General features: G+C 30.5%; 1 protein-coding gene and 1 long non-coding RNA gene across 5 annotated transcripts; one reads left to right on the top strand and one right to left on the bottom strand.

Annotated features, from left to right (window-relative positions):
• Nucleotides 1-54: 54 nt before the first annotated feature.
• LOC145202270 (uncharacterized) lies at nt 55-9,168 on the bottom strand. 2 transcript variants are annotated; one of them, XM_080075160.2, is made up of 7 exons: nt 9,009-9,168; nt 8,837-8,892; nt 8,518-8,751; nt 8,329-8,426; nt 6,290-6,339; nt 6,041-6,216; nt 55-337 (listed from the first exon to the last, which is right to left on the bottom strand). In XM_080075160.2, exons 2-6 carry the CDS (start codon nt 8,883-8,885, stop codon nt 6,051-6,053), a joined length of 597 nt encoding a protein of 198 aa, XP_079931286.2. In that variant the 5' UTR covers nt 8,886-8,892; nt 9,009-9,168; the 3' UTR covers nt 55-337; nt 6,041-6,050. The 2 variants fall into 2 exon arrangements, with proteins under 2 accessions (XP_079931286.2, XP_089937339.1); XM_090081213.1 differs by having other exon boundaries at nt 6,051-6,216.
• Nucleotides 9,169-13,025: 3,857 nt separating this feature from the next.
• Nucleotides 13,026-15,294, top strand: LOC149891022 (uncharacterized). Of its 3 annotated transcripts, XR_016450919.1 has the most exons (4): nt 13,026-14,110; nt 14,605-14,663; nt 14,821-14,889; nt 14,980-15,277. It is a non-coding gene; the product is annotated as an uncharacterized LOC149891022 (long non-coding RNA). The 3 variants fall into 3 exon arrangements; XR_016450920.1 differs by lacking the exon at nt 13,026-14,110 and having other exon boundaries at nt 14,374-14,663; nt 14,983-15,294; XR_016450921.1 differs by lacking the exon at nt 13,026-14,110 and having other exon boundaries at nt 14,374-14,663; nt 14,980-15,270.
• Nucleotides 15,295-15,719: the final 425 nt, after the last annotated feature.

Below are 15,719 nucleotides of genomic sequence, written 5' to 3'. Positions count from 1 at the left end.
TAGTACTAAAGTTCTTATCGAAACTAAATAAAAGGGGAGAAAAATTTAAGCGCGAACAGTTTTCCAAAATCTCTTTACTGATGTTTACTCATCTTAACAACATAAAAAGTGACGCCTACAAACTTGATGCGAGGCGCTAAATTTAACCAGATCTACAAAATTTTATAACAAATCTTATGGGCGTTTGTTAATAATGTTCATAAAGTTTCACATCTGTAACGTCTCTGTGATCTTTGCGTTTAGTAACAGCGCGGTATTCTGTTGTGCAAACTTTGAAATTTAGCTCCGTACTAGTTGCATAATCACGAACTCAACTTCTTTTTTACACGCAAAATATCTAAAATAAAGATACTAAACGAGTTTTGAATAATGTATTTATATTTTGCTTCTTAAATGTTTAAACCAGAACAGTTTTAAGCTTGCCAAATGAACTTAGGAAATTTAGGTTTATTGCTTATATTAATAAATTACTAAAATTTGTTTACTTTATATAAACTGAGTGGTTTGTTATTTTCATTTTCGTAAACATGAAAACAGTAATATTTGTGACACCCTTTATTCAAATAAATTATTTCACATTCAAGGATAGAAAAATATAGCAATCTCTTAGCAAAGTTCCTACTTCCGTAGATTGACAAAGGGTACCATAAAAGATTTTTTACACTGTTTTGTGCCAGAAACAAATTTCAGTCTGTTAGTGTTGTGCATCAGAAACGTTATGAGTGTTTGAACTTTAACATGGCTATCTGTCAATGACATCATAAAGCGATGAAGAATGCTTTCTTGCATCAACCATTGTGCATCTAATGAAAAAATTTAGTGTGGGGAGAAAGAAGCAAAAGTAACAATCAGACAATTAGATGACGTGAAAGGCTTTAGACTTATAGAAATGATCTTTTGTTAGTAGATTAATGATAAGTAGACATGAAAACAGAGAGTCCCTACAAGAAGTTTTAAAAAATTCGAATAAATAGAAAGAGAGATAAATCGTTTGAGAAGTTCTCGGAAGTTTGATTGGTTTTAATTAAATTTAAACAATAAAGAAGTAAAAAAAACTTCACTTTGCTTACTGGATTTTTTATTTAAAGACTGTTGAAAGAAAAATGACCATTATTTGCCATTATTAGACAAAGACGATAACTGTTACATAAAAACTGAAGAATAGAAACCTAGCTACTAATCCCCGTTTCTCAGCCAAAGATTCTCAATCAGGAATCTTAGTGTTACTTTATAATTACATTGTGGAGCAGTAATCTTGTTTTCTTCATAAATTGACTAAAGGGACCATTTTTGTTCTCTAGCTTCTGTCCTTACTTTTTTCCTTTTTCACATTTTTTTGTTCAGATTTTTTCTCATTCTGACATTTTTTCTTCCTGAAGTTTTGCCATAATCAGGGGGGCATAATTTTACATTCTGACGTCTTTTCATTTTAAATTTTCAACACACTAAGGTTTACTGTTCTGACATGCTGTCCTGATGTAGTTCATTCTGACTTCTTTTTTGTTCTTCATTTTTTTCTGACTTAACACTGTTGTCGTTGCATGGCCACGCACTGTGGAAAATTGTAGAGCAACAGCATATCATAAACGTTTTTTACTAATGTCGCTACTGAATTTCACATAATTTTATGTAAAAAAAAAAGTTTTGAAGCCCTACTGTTTATTAGTTTTGTGGATGTTCAATTCAAACCTGTTCACTTCATCACTTTAAAAGTTAATTTTCTATAAAACTTTCTAGGAATAATTAAAAAGTATTATAAATTTTTGAAAAGCTCATCTTATGGAGATTTTAAGAAAATTATACATTTTAAATTATACGGTTCAGTTTAGGAGTAATTATTTGAACAATAAAAAAAATGAAAAAAAAAAAAAACAAAATTCTTCAAGTTCACTGAGACTTTTGGCAGTTATCCACGCTTCCCCACACTTTACATTAAATATAATAATGTAGTCTAGGTGTTTATTAAAAACGTGTATAAGAATGAGGTGCAGAAAAGTGCGGTTTCCGAAATTATCGGGAAAAAAGTGATAAATATTTTCATTTCGGCCTTTAATAAAACACGCATATCTGTTTACATTCACTTGGCGAAATGAAATTCATTTTGGTAGGAATTTCATTTTTGTCATTTTGACCGAAATGAAAATTCGTTTCGGTTATCGCTTTATCATGTAAACAGCTTTTAATCGAAACGCGCATGCTTAAAATTTACATGATTGATATATTAGCTTTTTTTTAAGTTATTAGTTAATTTCAAACAATCGAAAAATTTTATTCATTATGATATTGTCACATTTGTAATCTTGTCAAAAAAATTTAAATTCAATAAAAACAGTAAGAATTATACTTTAAATGATGGTGTACGACCATAATACTTTTTTTTATTCATAACAGTTTACATTGAAACCACATGTGATTTTAATATAAACTATTATGAATAAAAAAAAGTATTATTACAAACCTTTTAATATTTTTTTGGTGACGCTTAGAAATTTTTTGAAGTTGAATGTTCATAAAAGAAATGAGTAGCAGTTGATTACGATTTTAACTTAATAAATGAGGCAACACCAATGTTGTAACCATAGCTATATTACCTAAAGCTGAAATAAGACAGCTGGTCAACGAAGAAATGTACTTGTATATATTATTGTTTATAGGTACCATTTTGAAATAAAGCTTGAAATGCGCGCTAAGTTAAATTTTACGGGCCACTTTACTATGGCCACCCCAAAATGAATATTTTTCATTTCGTCCGAAATGAAAGCTCATGTGAACGACTACGACTTTCATACCGCTACGACTAACTTTTGTTTCGCCCGAAATGAAATTCCATGTAAATGTGCTCTAACAATAGTTTGGTATGTTATTTATAATTTATTATCAACTTTTTATTGATACCATGGCATTCTTGTATTTTTGCACTCATTTTGTGGTGAATGTACACTGCCAATATATGAAGAGTAGAAACATTTATATCTGTATAACAAATTCACGCCATCTACTACTTTTGAAAAACGCGGAAGACCGTGCGTGTCTTATGGATATTCGTCAGAATCGAACAAAAAAAGAAAAAAATACCATGTTACTTAAGGAATATGGATTCGAGCGCATCTTTAATACATACCTCCAGGCGTTGCGTTCAACGCAAGGAGAAGCAGAGGAAAAACTTGTGGAATCATTAAGGATTGCTGATAAAGACAAAAAAAACGTAATATCGAGTTTTATGGAAAACGCAAGCTTGAAAAATATGCTAACGGATGAAGAAGCATTCAGTGTGTTAATTGATTTAGATTTAACAAAAGCACAATATTTGTACATGAGGAAGGTGACAAATGAACGAAACTGTTCCTTATTCCCACCATATTGTAAAATTCAAGAAATGTTATCCACCATCTTCTGCAATAGAAATTACGAACACACATGCGAAAATTCTGGAACTGCAAGATTTATTGGATCACACTGTAGCTAGAATTTTGACCATAGATTCCGTGTACAGTATTGAATTCAAACATTTACTTTTACATAGTAAATGGGGCTGTGATGGTTCCTCTGGCCAAAGCCAATACAAGCAGAAACTTCCATAGGAATCTGAACTTACTTCTGATGCAAATTTGTTTATTAGTTCTTTGGTGCCTATCAAAATAATTGATAAAGTAACTGGCGCAGTTGTTTGGCAAAATTTGACACCTTCGTCTGTTCGTTTTTGTCGACCAATATGCATTGAATTTTGCAAAGAGACTCCCGAGAAAATTAAAGCGATTGTAGATGAAATAAAGAGGCAAATAAACTCTTTGCGGCCGTCTATAATTAATAAAAATGGTAAAAGTGTACAAGTAAAACATGAACTTTTTCTAACAATGATGGATGGAAAAGTGACTCAGGCATTAACGGATACGTCTTCTGGGTCTACATGTACAATATGTGGAGCTACTCCACGGCAAATGAATGATTTGACTTAAGTGGCTTCTAGGCCTGAAAATGAAAATTCGTATCAATACGGATTGTCTACATAACATGCCTGGACTCGTTGTATGGAAATGATATTACATATTTCTTACAACTTTTCTTTCCAAACATGGGCAGCCACAAGTGAAGAAAAGAAACGGCTAAAGCAAGAGAAGATCTTGGTACAGAAACGTTTTCGTGAGGAACTAGGGTTGATCATTGACAAACCAAGACAACCAAGTGGTTATACCAATGATGGTAATACTGCTAGAAGATTTTTTTACAATGCAAGCTGCTCTGCTGAAATCACTGGAGTGGATGAAAATTTGATTAAGCGATTTTACATTATTCTTCATGCTCTCCCCTCAGGTTTTATGATAAATGCTGAAAGTTTTGGTAGTTATGCTGTAGAAACTTCCCGAATCTATCTGACCTATTATGGATGATACTATATGCCATCTTCTGTACACAAAATCATACTTCACGGAAAAAATATCATAAATCAGTACTTTCTATTGGCCAACTTTCAGAAGATGCGCAAGAATCCCGTGATAAGGATTATAAAAAATTTCGCCTTCACCATGCCAGAAAATGTTCTCGATCAGTTACAAATGAGGATGTATTTCATACTCTTCTGTACACTTCCGATCCGTACATCACCAGCATTAGAAAACCGTATAACAAAAATGTGCAAGAACTTGATGAAGATACTCTGCAGCTTTTGAAAGTCAACGAACTGATTTCCTATGTAGTTATGATATAGTACCTTTAATATACCTATACATTATTTCATAAAAACAACTATTTAAAAATTGTTATTAAGAAACTGTTTTAAATATTTCTATAATTAGTAGGTGAGCATTTTATTTATTTTTCGTCGTTTCTAATAATTTTAAGGTACTTTCATACATTTGTAAAGTATTATGTTAAGTGTAAATAAAATAAATGCCAATTTCGAAGTTTTTTATTATTATTTATTTTTAATTTTGTATTACAAACAATTCTTATAAAAAGTATTTCATTAGAAGCGTCATATACTACTTTACATTTGTGCAAAATTTTAATTCTCTATTTTTAGTAACAAAAAAGTTATCGATTTTTGGTCCGAAACACAACTTCATTTTCCACTGTGCCACGCCACGTTCATTTAGAAAGATGATTTTTTTTACAGAAAGCATCGATAGTAAGGATACTATTAGATTAACTTCAATATATTCAGAGACATTGTAATCAGGACTATGAACTACATACTCTCAGCCATTAGAGGCTTTTGATTCTATGTTATTTTCTTTTGTTGTAAAAATCTATTTAGTTACCTGAGCGTAAAATTGAATAGTAGAAAGGAGAGGTTTTTTTTTCTACCCTAAGTGTGTAGATTAAATCGAAAACCAGAAATGGAAATAAATTAAAGTAATTTTTGAAATAGGCTGATACATTATCTGAGCACAATGCTTAAAATTTTAGATAAAAACTTTCGTAGAGCACCTAGTTAAATAAGACATTTCCTTCAAATGGTGTCTAGTATTTTTTAGTATCGTTTAAGTCTCTAAATCTGATTGGTCAGTAGGTCTATCCGTCTGGAAACAAGGTTTATGAAGTTTTGACAACTTTTTAAAATTTTTTATTTCGGACTTTAGGATTTTTATCTCTACGACAATTATTTAGTGCTGTTTTTTTAAAAAAAATAGAGGATTTTTTTGTTGGGGTGCTTATCTTTGCCTTAAAATCATTTAACTATGCGTAAAGGAGCTATTAACGTACTTTTACAGTTCACACAAATTTTTGTCTTCTTTCAAAATAAATGGTAAAATAACAAGTTAAAACATAAAAAATAGTAAAAAATAATATTTAACAATAAAAATAACAATAGAATTACGTTAAATAATTTTTAAGATATTGAGTGGGCCACATATACGCGGCTTTAAGATATTGGGTGAGCCACATACACCCATTATTATCCTTGCTTTTCTTTTTACAAAAACTTCGATTGCATTTCAGAAAAATCAATTTTTATGCGTTAGCAATAAAAACATTTTAGTGCCATTTTTTTTTTCCAAAGAAATTTTTCCCCTTAATAAAATTAAAACAATTTACTTACAATATTTCACCTAATATGCGTTAAATGAATCCTTGTATACTTTTAACCCATCTCCCAGTGATCCGTCGGGGGTAACTGAGTGTTCGAGCATCGAAGCGGCATCTGAGCCGCCATTAACCATCATGTGAGCTACCGTCTTTGGTCTACTCGGTGGATTTCCTGGTACGTATCCTTCCCTTTAAACGTTATACATAAATAAAATTTTTTTTCAAATTTGAATCGACAGCTTTAACGCAATAAAAATCTTACCTAAAGTAAATGTTTGTAACTTGAGTCGAAGGACCCAGCACGGCTTGAACCTAAAAGATAAAAGGACTTTTAAGATCATTTTCTGTTCCTGAAAATATTCAAAACTAGACGACTTAAACTTGTAAGATTTTGTTTTTTGTTCTGAGTTTATAAATGGACCTTTCCCATAAATCGGCAAAAGCGCAATGCATTATGGTAGTTGTATTCATTTAAATCAAAACAAATGTTGAAAAGCCTAATAAATTCCAACAGTGGTGTTCAATTATGTGAAAACAGTGAGATTGCACTTTGAGAAAAACGGCTTTAGATGCCTGAAAAGACTTCTGAAAAGAACTAGGATCAATTTTTTTTTCTAAATTAGCAGTAAAAGAACTCATCATTAAAATAATATTTAACTCCAAATGCTTTAATCGGATTGTTTTGATTTAAATGAATACAACTACCACAATGCATTGCGCATTTGCCGATTTATGGGAAAGGTCCATTAAGGATCTGCACTTGAATAGTTTGTAAAAATCCTTTAAAGAAGTAAATGCGCTAAACTAGATTTGTTAAAGTTATAAATATTGTAATAATAATTCTGCCATCTCTGAAATCTCTGAAATGAATGCGACAAAAAGCGTTACTTCATTTTTGCTTAAGTGAGTGAAATCTTAACGTCATGCAACCCAGTTTATATTTTTTGACACAGCATCCTTTTGCATTTCTCGAAGGTTTTGCTGGACATTTTATTAAAACAAAAAACTCGCTGGTCAAACGATTTTTAGCAAAAAAAAAAAAAAAAAAATTCCTTTATTTGGTATCGTCGTAATTCGTTAACTCGTGATGAAATCTGCGGTATGGTTCAAGTAGTGAATTATATCATTTTCTCGCTAAAAGTGCGTTCTTTATAGTTGTTAAACAAATCGTCGGTTTAGAGCTAAAAGTCACAGAGTACGGTGTTGATGAAAATTGAATTAAAAGTCACTAAGTGATTATATTGACGTTCTAAATTATGAAAAACTCGTAAGTACCTCTAGCAGTGTCAACAGTATTCAACGAGAAGTAAATTTCATTATGTACTGTATGAATTCCTTTTTTTTCCGAGTTACTTACATGTAAAACCTTGTTTTCTCCGAAAGCAAAAAAAAAATCAAACAGGTACTTAGTTAGTTTTACCATTAAACCGACGAAATATCCCTCTCTTTCTTACTGTTCATCTGAACCGTTGAATGCTCTGCGTGAACAAGAGCTTTCTCTCTGCGATGTTTAACTTACACTTCCATTTTTATAAGGGTGTAAGGATAAATATTACTTGGAAAGAGAGCTTTTTTTTTCACACGCTAACTTGCGGTAAAGATGGGTCCTCCATAACGTGGATCTGGGGAAATTTTGGAAAAAGAAAATACGTAACAAACAATCCGACTTCTTCAATAAAATCCACCTACTACTATGAATGTGGTAACACTTAATGATAAATTGCAGCGCAACTACAACCCAGAAACTGAAATGGAATTTGATGGAAATCCAGGTTACAGAGATGATTTTAAATTTCTTTTTTACTTCTAGTTATACCTTACATAATTTACATACTTTAAATACCTTACAATATTTGTGTCGAAACAACATTCAAATTAATTTAAAAACTCTGTCTTACTAACAAAAACAAAAAAACAAAAAAAAAAAAAACCATCTCCGTTGTGTTTACTGCAAATAATTACTAAGTAGAAATGAAAACATTCTGAGATTTTATGTTTCATTTCATTCTGAGATTTCATGTATCATTCTGAGATTTTATGTTTCATTCTGAGATTTCATGTATCATTCTGAGATTTTATGTTTCATTCTGAGATTTCATGTATCATTCTAAGATTTCATGTTTCATTCTGAGATTTCATGTTTCATTTCAATTCTGAGATTTCAATTGATACGAAAAATTTCATGTCTTTATTTTGTACGAAAAATTTTAAGGATTAAAAGAAAATAAATGTAAACTTTTGAATCTCTGTAAAAAAAAGTTTATTGATCTCCGCGACGAGCATTTTTTTAAAAATACTTACTGCCGATCGAATGTTTCCTTCAAGAATCTGGAAGCTTGGTGATTGGTTGTCTAAGAGCTCTGGATCCCAATTCTGTAGAAGTTTGAAAACAATTTCCCCTATTTCATTAAAAATTTACAGTAGATTGCTGTTATCTTTTTGCTTGAGAGTGAAAAAAAAAAAAAAAAAAAGACTTGATAACTATGATACCTGGTAACGGAGCATATACGACTGGCTGTTTAGGACTCTTTCTAAAAGCCAGTGGCATAGCCGGTTGCGGCTGAATAATCATTGAACCGTAGCATGGGTTTGAACATTCGGGAGAAGGCATGCAACAAGATGCCTGTTGAGGGAACATGGACGGTGGGCAAGGGTTCATGCACGTGGGGGAAGGCAAGCAGCATCTTTGGTAGACGTCGTTATACGGATAAGGTAAAGGATTTCCTAGAACAAAAAAATGTTAAAAAACAACTCTTTCAATTTATAAAAGTTTATATTTACTTATTTAAAAACAAGTTTGCTAACAAACCTGCAACCGCTATAATGGCACATGCCATTGTGAAAGTGTCTATGAACATTTCTAACCTGGAAAAAGATTGATATTACTATTTAAACTGACAAATATATCCAATAAAAATCTGACAAAAATACTGTTAGAAATTTTTTGTGATATTTTAAAAGTGTAAATAACAAAATCTCACCCGCGTGTAAAGCTCGTGTATATGTGGTTGTTTTACTTCGTTTTACGCCCACAAAATAAGATTAATTAATATTTCAAAACTTTAATTAGAGTATATTATATTTTATTAAGCAAGAATTAACTTTCGTTCGTTTGCGTTTGCTAATTGGAATTTGAGCTTTGTCTATTTGCGGCGTTTGTTTCGCTTGAGTGCATCCGTTAAAGCTGCTTAATAAATTGACCAATCATCAAAGAGTGTTTCTAGTGAATAATTTATTAGGGCGCGGTAGGTTAAGTGATCTTAATTAGTTTGTTTACTTTATTTCTTAAGGAAATCGGTTGCGAGTTGTAACTTTTACGTTTTTGTTTAAAAAAAAAATCCTCTCGGTTTTAACTTTACGTTTAGATTTAAGTTCGTTTTTTAGTTTTGGAAAAATTTTTACTAAAGTTTCGAAATTTTAAATCCTTAAATCTTATTTAGATTAACGCTGCAAATTTTTTCTACCGATTTTTTCTTTCGTAATAGAAAAAAATTTGCATGCATTCTGGTCAAAACTACACCAGATAACGACGATGTGTTATAAACCATAGTTTTTTTAACAAACCTTGTTTACATTCAATAGTTGCGTACTTATTGATAGGTATTTGAGGGCACCCCTCAAATTTAAATGGGGAAACATAAAGGTTTCAAAAAAAAACTTTATTCGTATTTTATGAAATTTCTAAAACAATTTGAGTTTCTTCCGAAGCAGAGCATATAAGAGATGGCTAAAAGACAGATGAACTCTTGGACAGAAAACGAGGATGGCCATCGGTATCAATCACTTGCGCTGAAGATCGCTCGATGGTAAATACCAGCAAAGAGACTCCACGGCTTATAGCATCAAAAATCATTCAATGAAAGAAAGTCAGTAACGACAGTATTAATTAGATGCTGTCTACACGACTAAGAATCTGAATATGAGTTGCTTGGGTAAATGGTTACAAAAAGTGGTCCATTTTTCAAAATGTTTGTTATCTTGCATCATGCTCCCAAAATATGGTTATTCTGTATATCCACTGAATGTGTATTCATCTAGTTAATGGAATTCTAAAATATATGAATACAGAATCCTGTCAGTGTTATTCGTCGAATGAGTAAATGCTGAAGAGTCTTATCATGTAAAGTGTCGCTAAGTGTGGAAGCCGAGGTAGACTTTTAACACTGAAAAAGTTCTCTGCAATTTTCTACACTAAACCATTACCTTTGATTTTCTAATTTATTTAAACTATCAGATTGTATTACAGGGTGCGGCAGCGATTCGCGAATCTTTTAGAACGTTTTTCAAAATGAATTTTCAAGCACTAAAAAATTATGTTCATGGAATATTGATAAAAGAAAAGTTGAAGATAAATTCATTTTCCACCTAAATACTCAACAGGTCTCCTTTTTATTTGATCTCTGCCTCAAGCCTAGGACGGATGGACTGGCAGGTACTGATTCTATAGCCCGTTGACATTAAGTTTCAAGCACGGGTAATAGATGACTTTAGTGACTTGACACTTTAGTGGGCCTTTTTGCAAGCCTTATCCTCAACTACGCTCCACACATTGTAGTCAAGGGGATTCATTGTTTGATGGTGACCCAAAATGTTTTGGCCACTATCCAGTCATTAGGACTGGATGGTGGCCAAAACATTTTGGGCCAGAAATTAGCCTTAATGTCCAGAAGACATTGTTGGATTTTTCTGGACCCATGCCCTGTTGAAAGATGTAATTATTTTCTGGGAATGTCTTCTTCAGCCATGATACCACGTAATGTTTTATTAAGCTGATATACACATTAGAATACAACTTTTTCTTTCTCTTAGATGTAAATTGGTAGAGATTTTTCTCCATTAGAAGCAATGGTTCCTAGCATCATGACGGATTGAGGGTTCTTAGTGTGACAAACAAGTGATGCTCTGTAACCCTTCTGGACTATGAATCTGTCATTTCGTCTATTGATCACACAATCAGCACTAAAAAGTTTTTCATCTGTGAAAATTTTGGTTGTTGATGAAGCATGGTTTTCAGCTGATTCAGAAGTTTCTTTGATCGCTCAAAGCTTTTAGTCTTTCTGTCAAAAGATGACATGTAAATTGAGCCGCACTTTCCAAGTGTTTTTAGAGTTCTTCTGACTGTCCTCTCATCAACATTGAACAACTTTGCTGTCTTTCTGATCGATGCAGTAGGATTCTTTTCAACATGCTTTTCAGTGAACTTTTTATCAACTTTTTTATTCGCTGGCATTTGGGCTCAGCACTGTCACGTTTTTCCACTTTATAAAATGTAGTTTTAGACACTCCAGAAGTACGAATCACTTCATTTACAGGCAAACCCACGTGAATCAAATTTAAAACTTCAGTTCTTTTTCCATTTTAAAACTTTTAACTAAAACATCGTTTACTTACAATTTTATTCAAATTTATAACGTTCATTGAACATTAATCAACAAAAAAAAAATTTCAGAAGTTTTTTATTAAGGTGGTACTAAAGCATTAAAATCTTAAAAAAAAAAACGATTTTGGGATTTTTATTTCAATATATGTAGAATTCAATTCTAGTTTCAAATATGTATAACTTTGATATGTTTTTTTAAATAATATTAATTTTAAATTAATATTCATATTTTTAAATGTTTTTATCGCTATAATTTGAGCTGAACTTACACCAAATCAGCTAACACAAAACGTTCAAATATGTTCAAAGAACGTTGGAAACGTTCTTAGAACGTGCCCAACCGTTTCTAATGTTCTACGAACGTTTTTTTGAACGTTTTGTGTTAGCTGGGATTCTGATTCTTACTAGCTCATTTTCCTAAACATATTGTCATGATCCAAATGGACAATTTTGAACCTCCTTAAGATTAATTGGCTGCTCAAAGTCTGACGACAATGAAAAAAAATTCCATCTTTTTACACATTGTAAAAATTATTGCGCAATCTCGAACAGGGGAAAATGATTAATGTGCATTTTGACAATCCAAAGTACCATTTAAGTGTTAAATGATTTTTTTTGGATTGTCTAATTGTTTCTCTACGCCTTGGGTTTCGGAAAAACTTAAAATAAAATGTAAAATTTTAATTATTTTTACTACATTAGTTTTTGTTTAAATTAGAACTAACTTTAAAAAATATATTACTTATTTTCGGTTCCGGTTTCTGTTCCTGTTCCGATTTGGATTTTATTTTCGGTTCCGGTTCCAGTTAGGAATATTTAGACTCTATTACCGGTTAGCTTCCGGTTCCGGCAAAATCTCTGTTCCGGTCGATCACTAACGCCCAGCTCTTATAAGTTCATTAGTTTGATTAAATATTTTCATAACTGAATTTATGTTCATTGTACGAACTCTGCGTTTAGTAGAAAGATTGGACATGGTGCAAATCTAGAATCTCACAGAGTAATATTTCTAAAAAAAATAAGGGAATAATGATATTAATGAGTTTATACACAACTCTTTAAGATGAATGCAAGTGTTGATAGTAGCTAAGTTGAAATATGTTAGACAAATAATTAAGATAAAAATGAATCTCAAATGCCCAGCTAGCACACATACGTTGGGCCGACGTTGGGCCAACGTCGGAAGCGTTGGCCAATTTTATTAACTTCGCGCTGACGTTGGACCAACGTCGGGCCAACGTCGAAATACGACCATTTTTAAATGCGTACAGTGTGATACCGGGTTTAGCGTTAAAAAAGTTTTCGTCCATTTTTAAAAGCTGTGTGGCGCAACTTTTTATTAGAGTATTTTATTGCTTTGAATTTCATGATTTGATAATAATTTCGTAGTAATTGAGTATTGAGTAATTTCGAATTTAATATCAAATCATTAAAAAAATAAATACAAACATGCTAATTTTTATATCTATTAAGATGCAGTTTTTAATTTTTCTTTAAAACAAGAGTTTGTTTAATTAAATTATAATGTTTATAATGTCATTATGTATAATTATAATGTTTATAATGTTTATAATGTCATTATATATAAATTATAATGCTTATAATGTTTTTAGTTTTTAATGACATTATAAACTAAAGTTAAATAAACTCTTGTTTTACTCTTGTATGTACTACATACATTAATAATTTATGTACTGTACATACACATAAATTAATCGTATATACGATTAATTTGCATGATATCATGCATTAATTTTAAAAGTCATGTAGTTTGTATCAATAACATTATGTCATAATGTTATTGATACAAACTGTAGGATTTTTAAAACTGATGTATGATACAATCAACTACAATGTAGTTAATTGTATCATCCCTCAGTTTTATCTAGTTAATTTATCTAGTTGAATAATATCTAATTAATAATGTATGTACCACATACAGTACTAATGCATGTAGCACACATTATAAATAATAGTGTATGTAGTACATAAACATAATGTATGTAGTACATAAAAAGCATAACACTGTCTATACTATATAGACAACTACTGCATGTCAAACACTGTATGATACAGTCTGTATCATAAAATATGATACAGTGAGTATCATATAGTATGTTACATACAATTAAAGAGTTATTAATTACTAAAGACTTAAGTAGTTAATAACTATACAGTCTATACAGTCTAAATAGTTATTAACCACTTAAGTCTTTAGTAGGTCATTATTTGGTAATACTTAATAAGTGTTACCAATTTAGTGTTGCATTTTGTTATATGCATTTGTGGTATTCTACAAAATGAATGCAATGCCAACAAATGTACTGATTAGTATTTTTTAAATCACATTTTTTTGCCATGTTTATGCAGGTATATTGAAAAAATTATTTTATTATGTTTTATATGCATTTTATTTGTATAAACTAAATATTTTTTGCATGTGTTTGTCATTAACTACTTTTTTACTTCAAATATAGATTTTTACTTTGATATAGATTATTTATTGAATATAAAAATATGTAAATTATGTTACTGTTATCTACAAACACAAATATATATAACCTATTACCTATAATTTTAACAGTCGTTATGTCTAAAGCTCATCAAATGAAAGATGCAAGTTCAAATGTTTATATAAAGTTGTATAATGAGGAGCATTCAAACGTTAAAGTTGCTTTCAAGCGAAATCAATATGCAAGATTTGTAAGAATGCTAAGCTGTTAGAATGAACATTTTTATGTTTGAATATGTGTATAATTTGTACAAATATTTTAATATAATTATAATTATTGTTACAACAAATTTTGATTTTTCTCTGTGTTACAAAGTTAAAGATGCTTCTTTGATCAGCATTAATGTTAAGTATTTATTTATTAGTAAATCCATGTGTTTAACAAAGATAACATATTTTTAGTAGATGGTTTTGTTTTACAAAGATGTTAGTAAATGCATGTGTTTTACAAAGATAAGATATTGGTAGTAAATATACGTGTACCTCATTCCTGTATTATAATTCTTATCTGCATTATAATTGTATGTTGTTAAAATGTCCTAAAGTTATAATATATTATATAACTTCTTGTTTCTGTATAGTTTTTGTATTTTATGTTTTTATTATTTATTGTTTCATTATTATTTTTTGACATTTATAATTATTTACTGAATGAAGCTTTTGTTTAAATTGTTCTTTTTTTCAGTTATGTTTAAAGGGGCGTTTATTTTTTAATTCATTTGGCAGCTGTTAAAGAGGGAGAAGGTAACAATTATTTGGTAGTGTATTAATTATATATATTTGTGGCATTTTAATGGTAATTGGAATTCTTTTAGTAATTTTATAGTAGAGTTTTGAAGCTTGTTGTCTCTAATTATTGCAGTGAAATACTGAATCTATTATTCGAAAATTTTCTGTATAGACCATGACTTGAAAAAATGAATGCAATATCAACAAATGAACCTTATGTTTTTTCACCATTTTTGTCCAGGTAATACATAAAAAAAATTATTATATTTTTATTTATGTGCATTTTACACTCACACAAATATATATAACATAATACTTATAATTTTAACAGTAGTTATGGCAATGCCTAAAGCTCATCAAATGAAAGATACAAAATCAAAGATTATCAAATTAAAGATTATCAAAGACTATCAAATTGTATAACGAGGAGCATTCGAATGTTGTAGTTGCTCTCAAGCGAAGTAAAGATGCAAGATTCGTTAGGATGCCAAGCAGTTAGAAAGAGCATTATTATGTTTAGATATGTGTATAATTTATACGATTATTTTAACTTTATTATAATGATTATTATAACAAATTTTGATTTTCTCTGTGTAATTATTAAATTAAAGTTGGTTCATTAATCAGCATCAATGTTTACTTTTGTTTCTTAGCGCCAAATTTTATTTTAACTTATTTGGACATTTTAACAAACAGAAGAAATACTTGCGCTTTATTTAAATTAATAGTTGCACTTTATTTAAAGAAATAGCTGCGTTTTCTCTAAAGAAATAGTTCCACCTTAGTTAAAGAAATAGTTTACTAATTAAAGAATTAGTTTTAACTTGTTTGCAAAAACTATTGATTCAAAAGGTGTGCACATCTTTTGAATCAAAAGCAATAATTTTGCAAACAAATTAAAACTATTAATAGTAATATTTAACGTAATATTTTAGTAATTACTATTATTAAAATATTACGTTGGGCCAACGTCAGAATGCGACGCTCGCCCAACGTCGAAATCCGACGTTGGGCCAACGTTGGCCCAACGGTTGGTTTCGACGTCGCGCCGACTACCAAATCGACGTTAAG

This window comes from Hydra viridissima, unplaced genomic scaffold (assembly GCF_058129835.1).
Source record: "Hydra viridissima isolate aposymbiotic clone 2 unplaced genomic scaffold, HvirCarnegie_v1 scaffold_3, whole genome shotgun sequence".
Classification (NCBI taxonomy): Eukaryota; Metazoa; Cnidaria; class Hydrozoa; order Anthoathecata; family Hydridae; genus Hydra; species Hydra viridissima.
The sequence above is the reverse complement of the archived record's forward strand: the minus strand, read 5'-3'. Positions and strand labels throughout refer to the sequence as shown.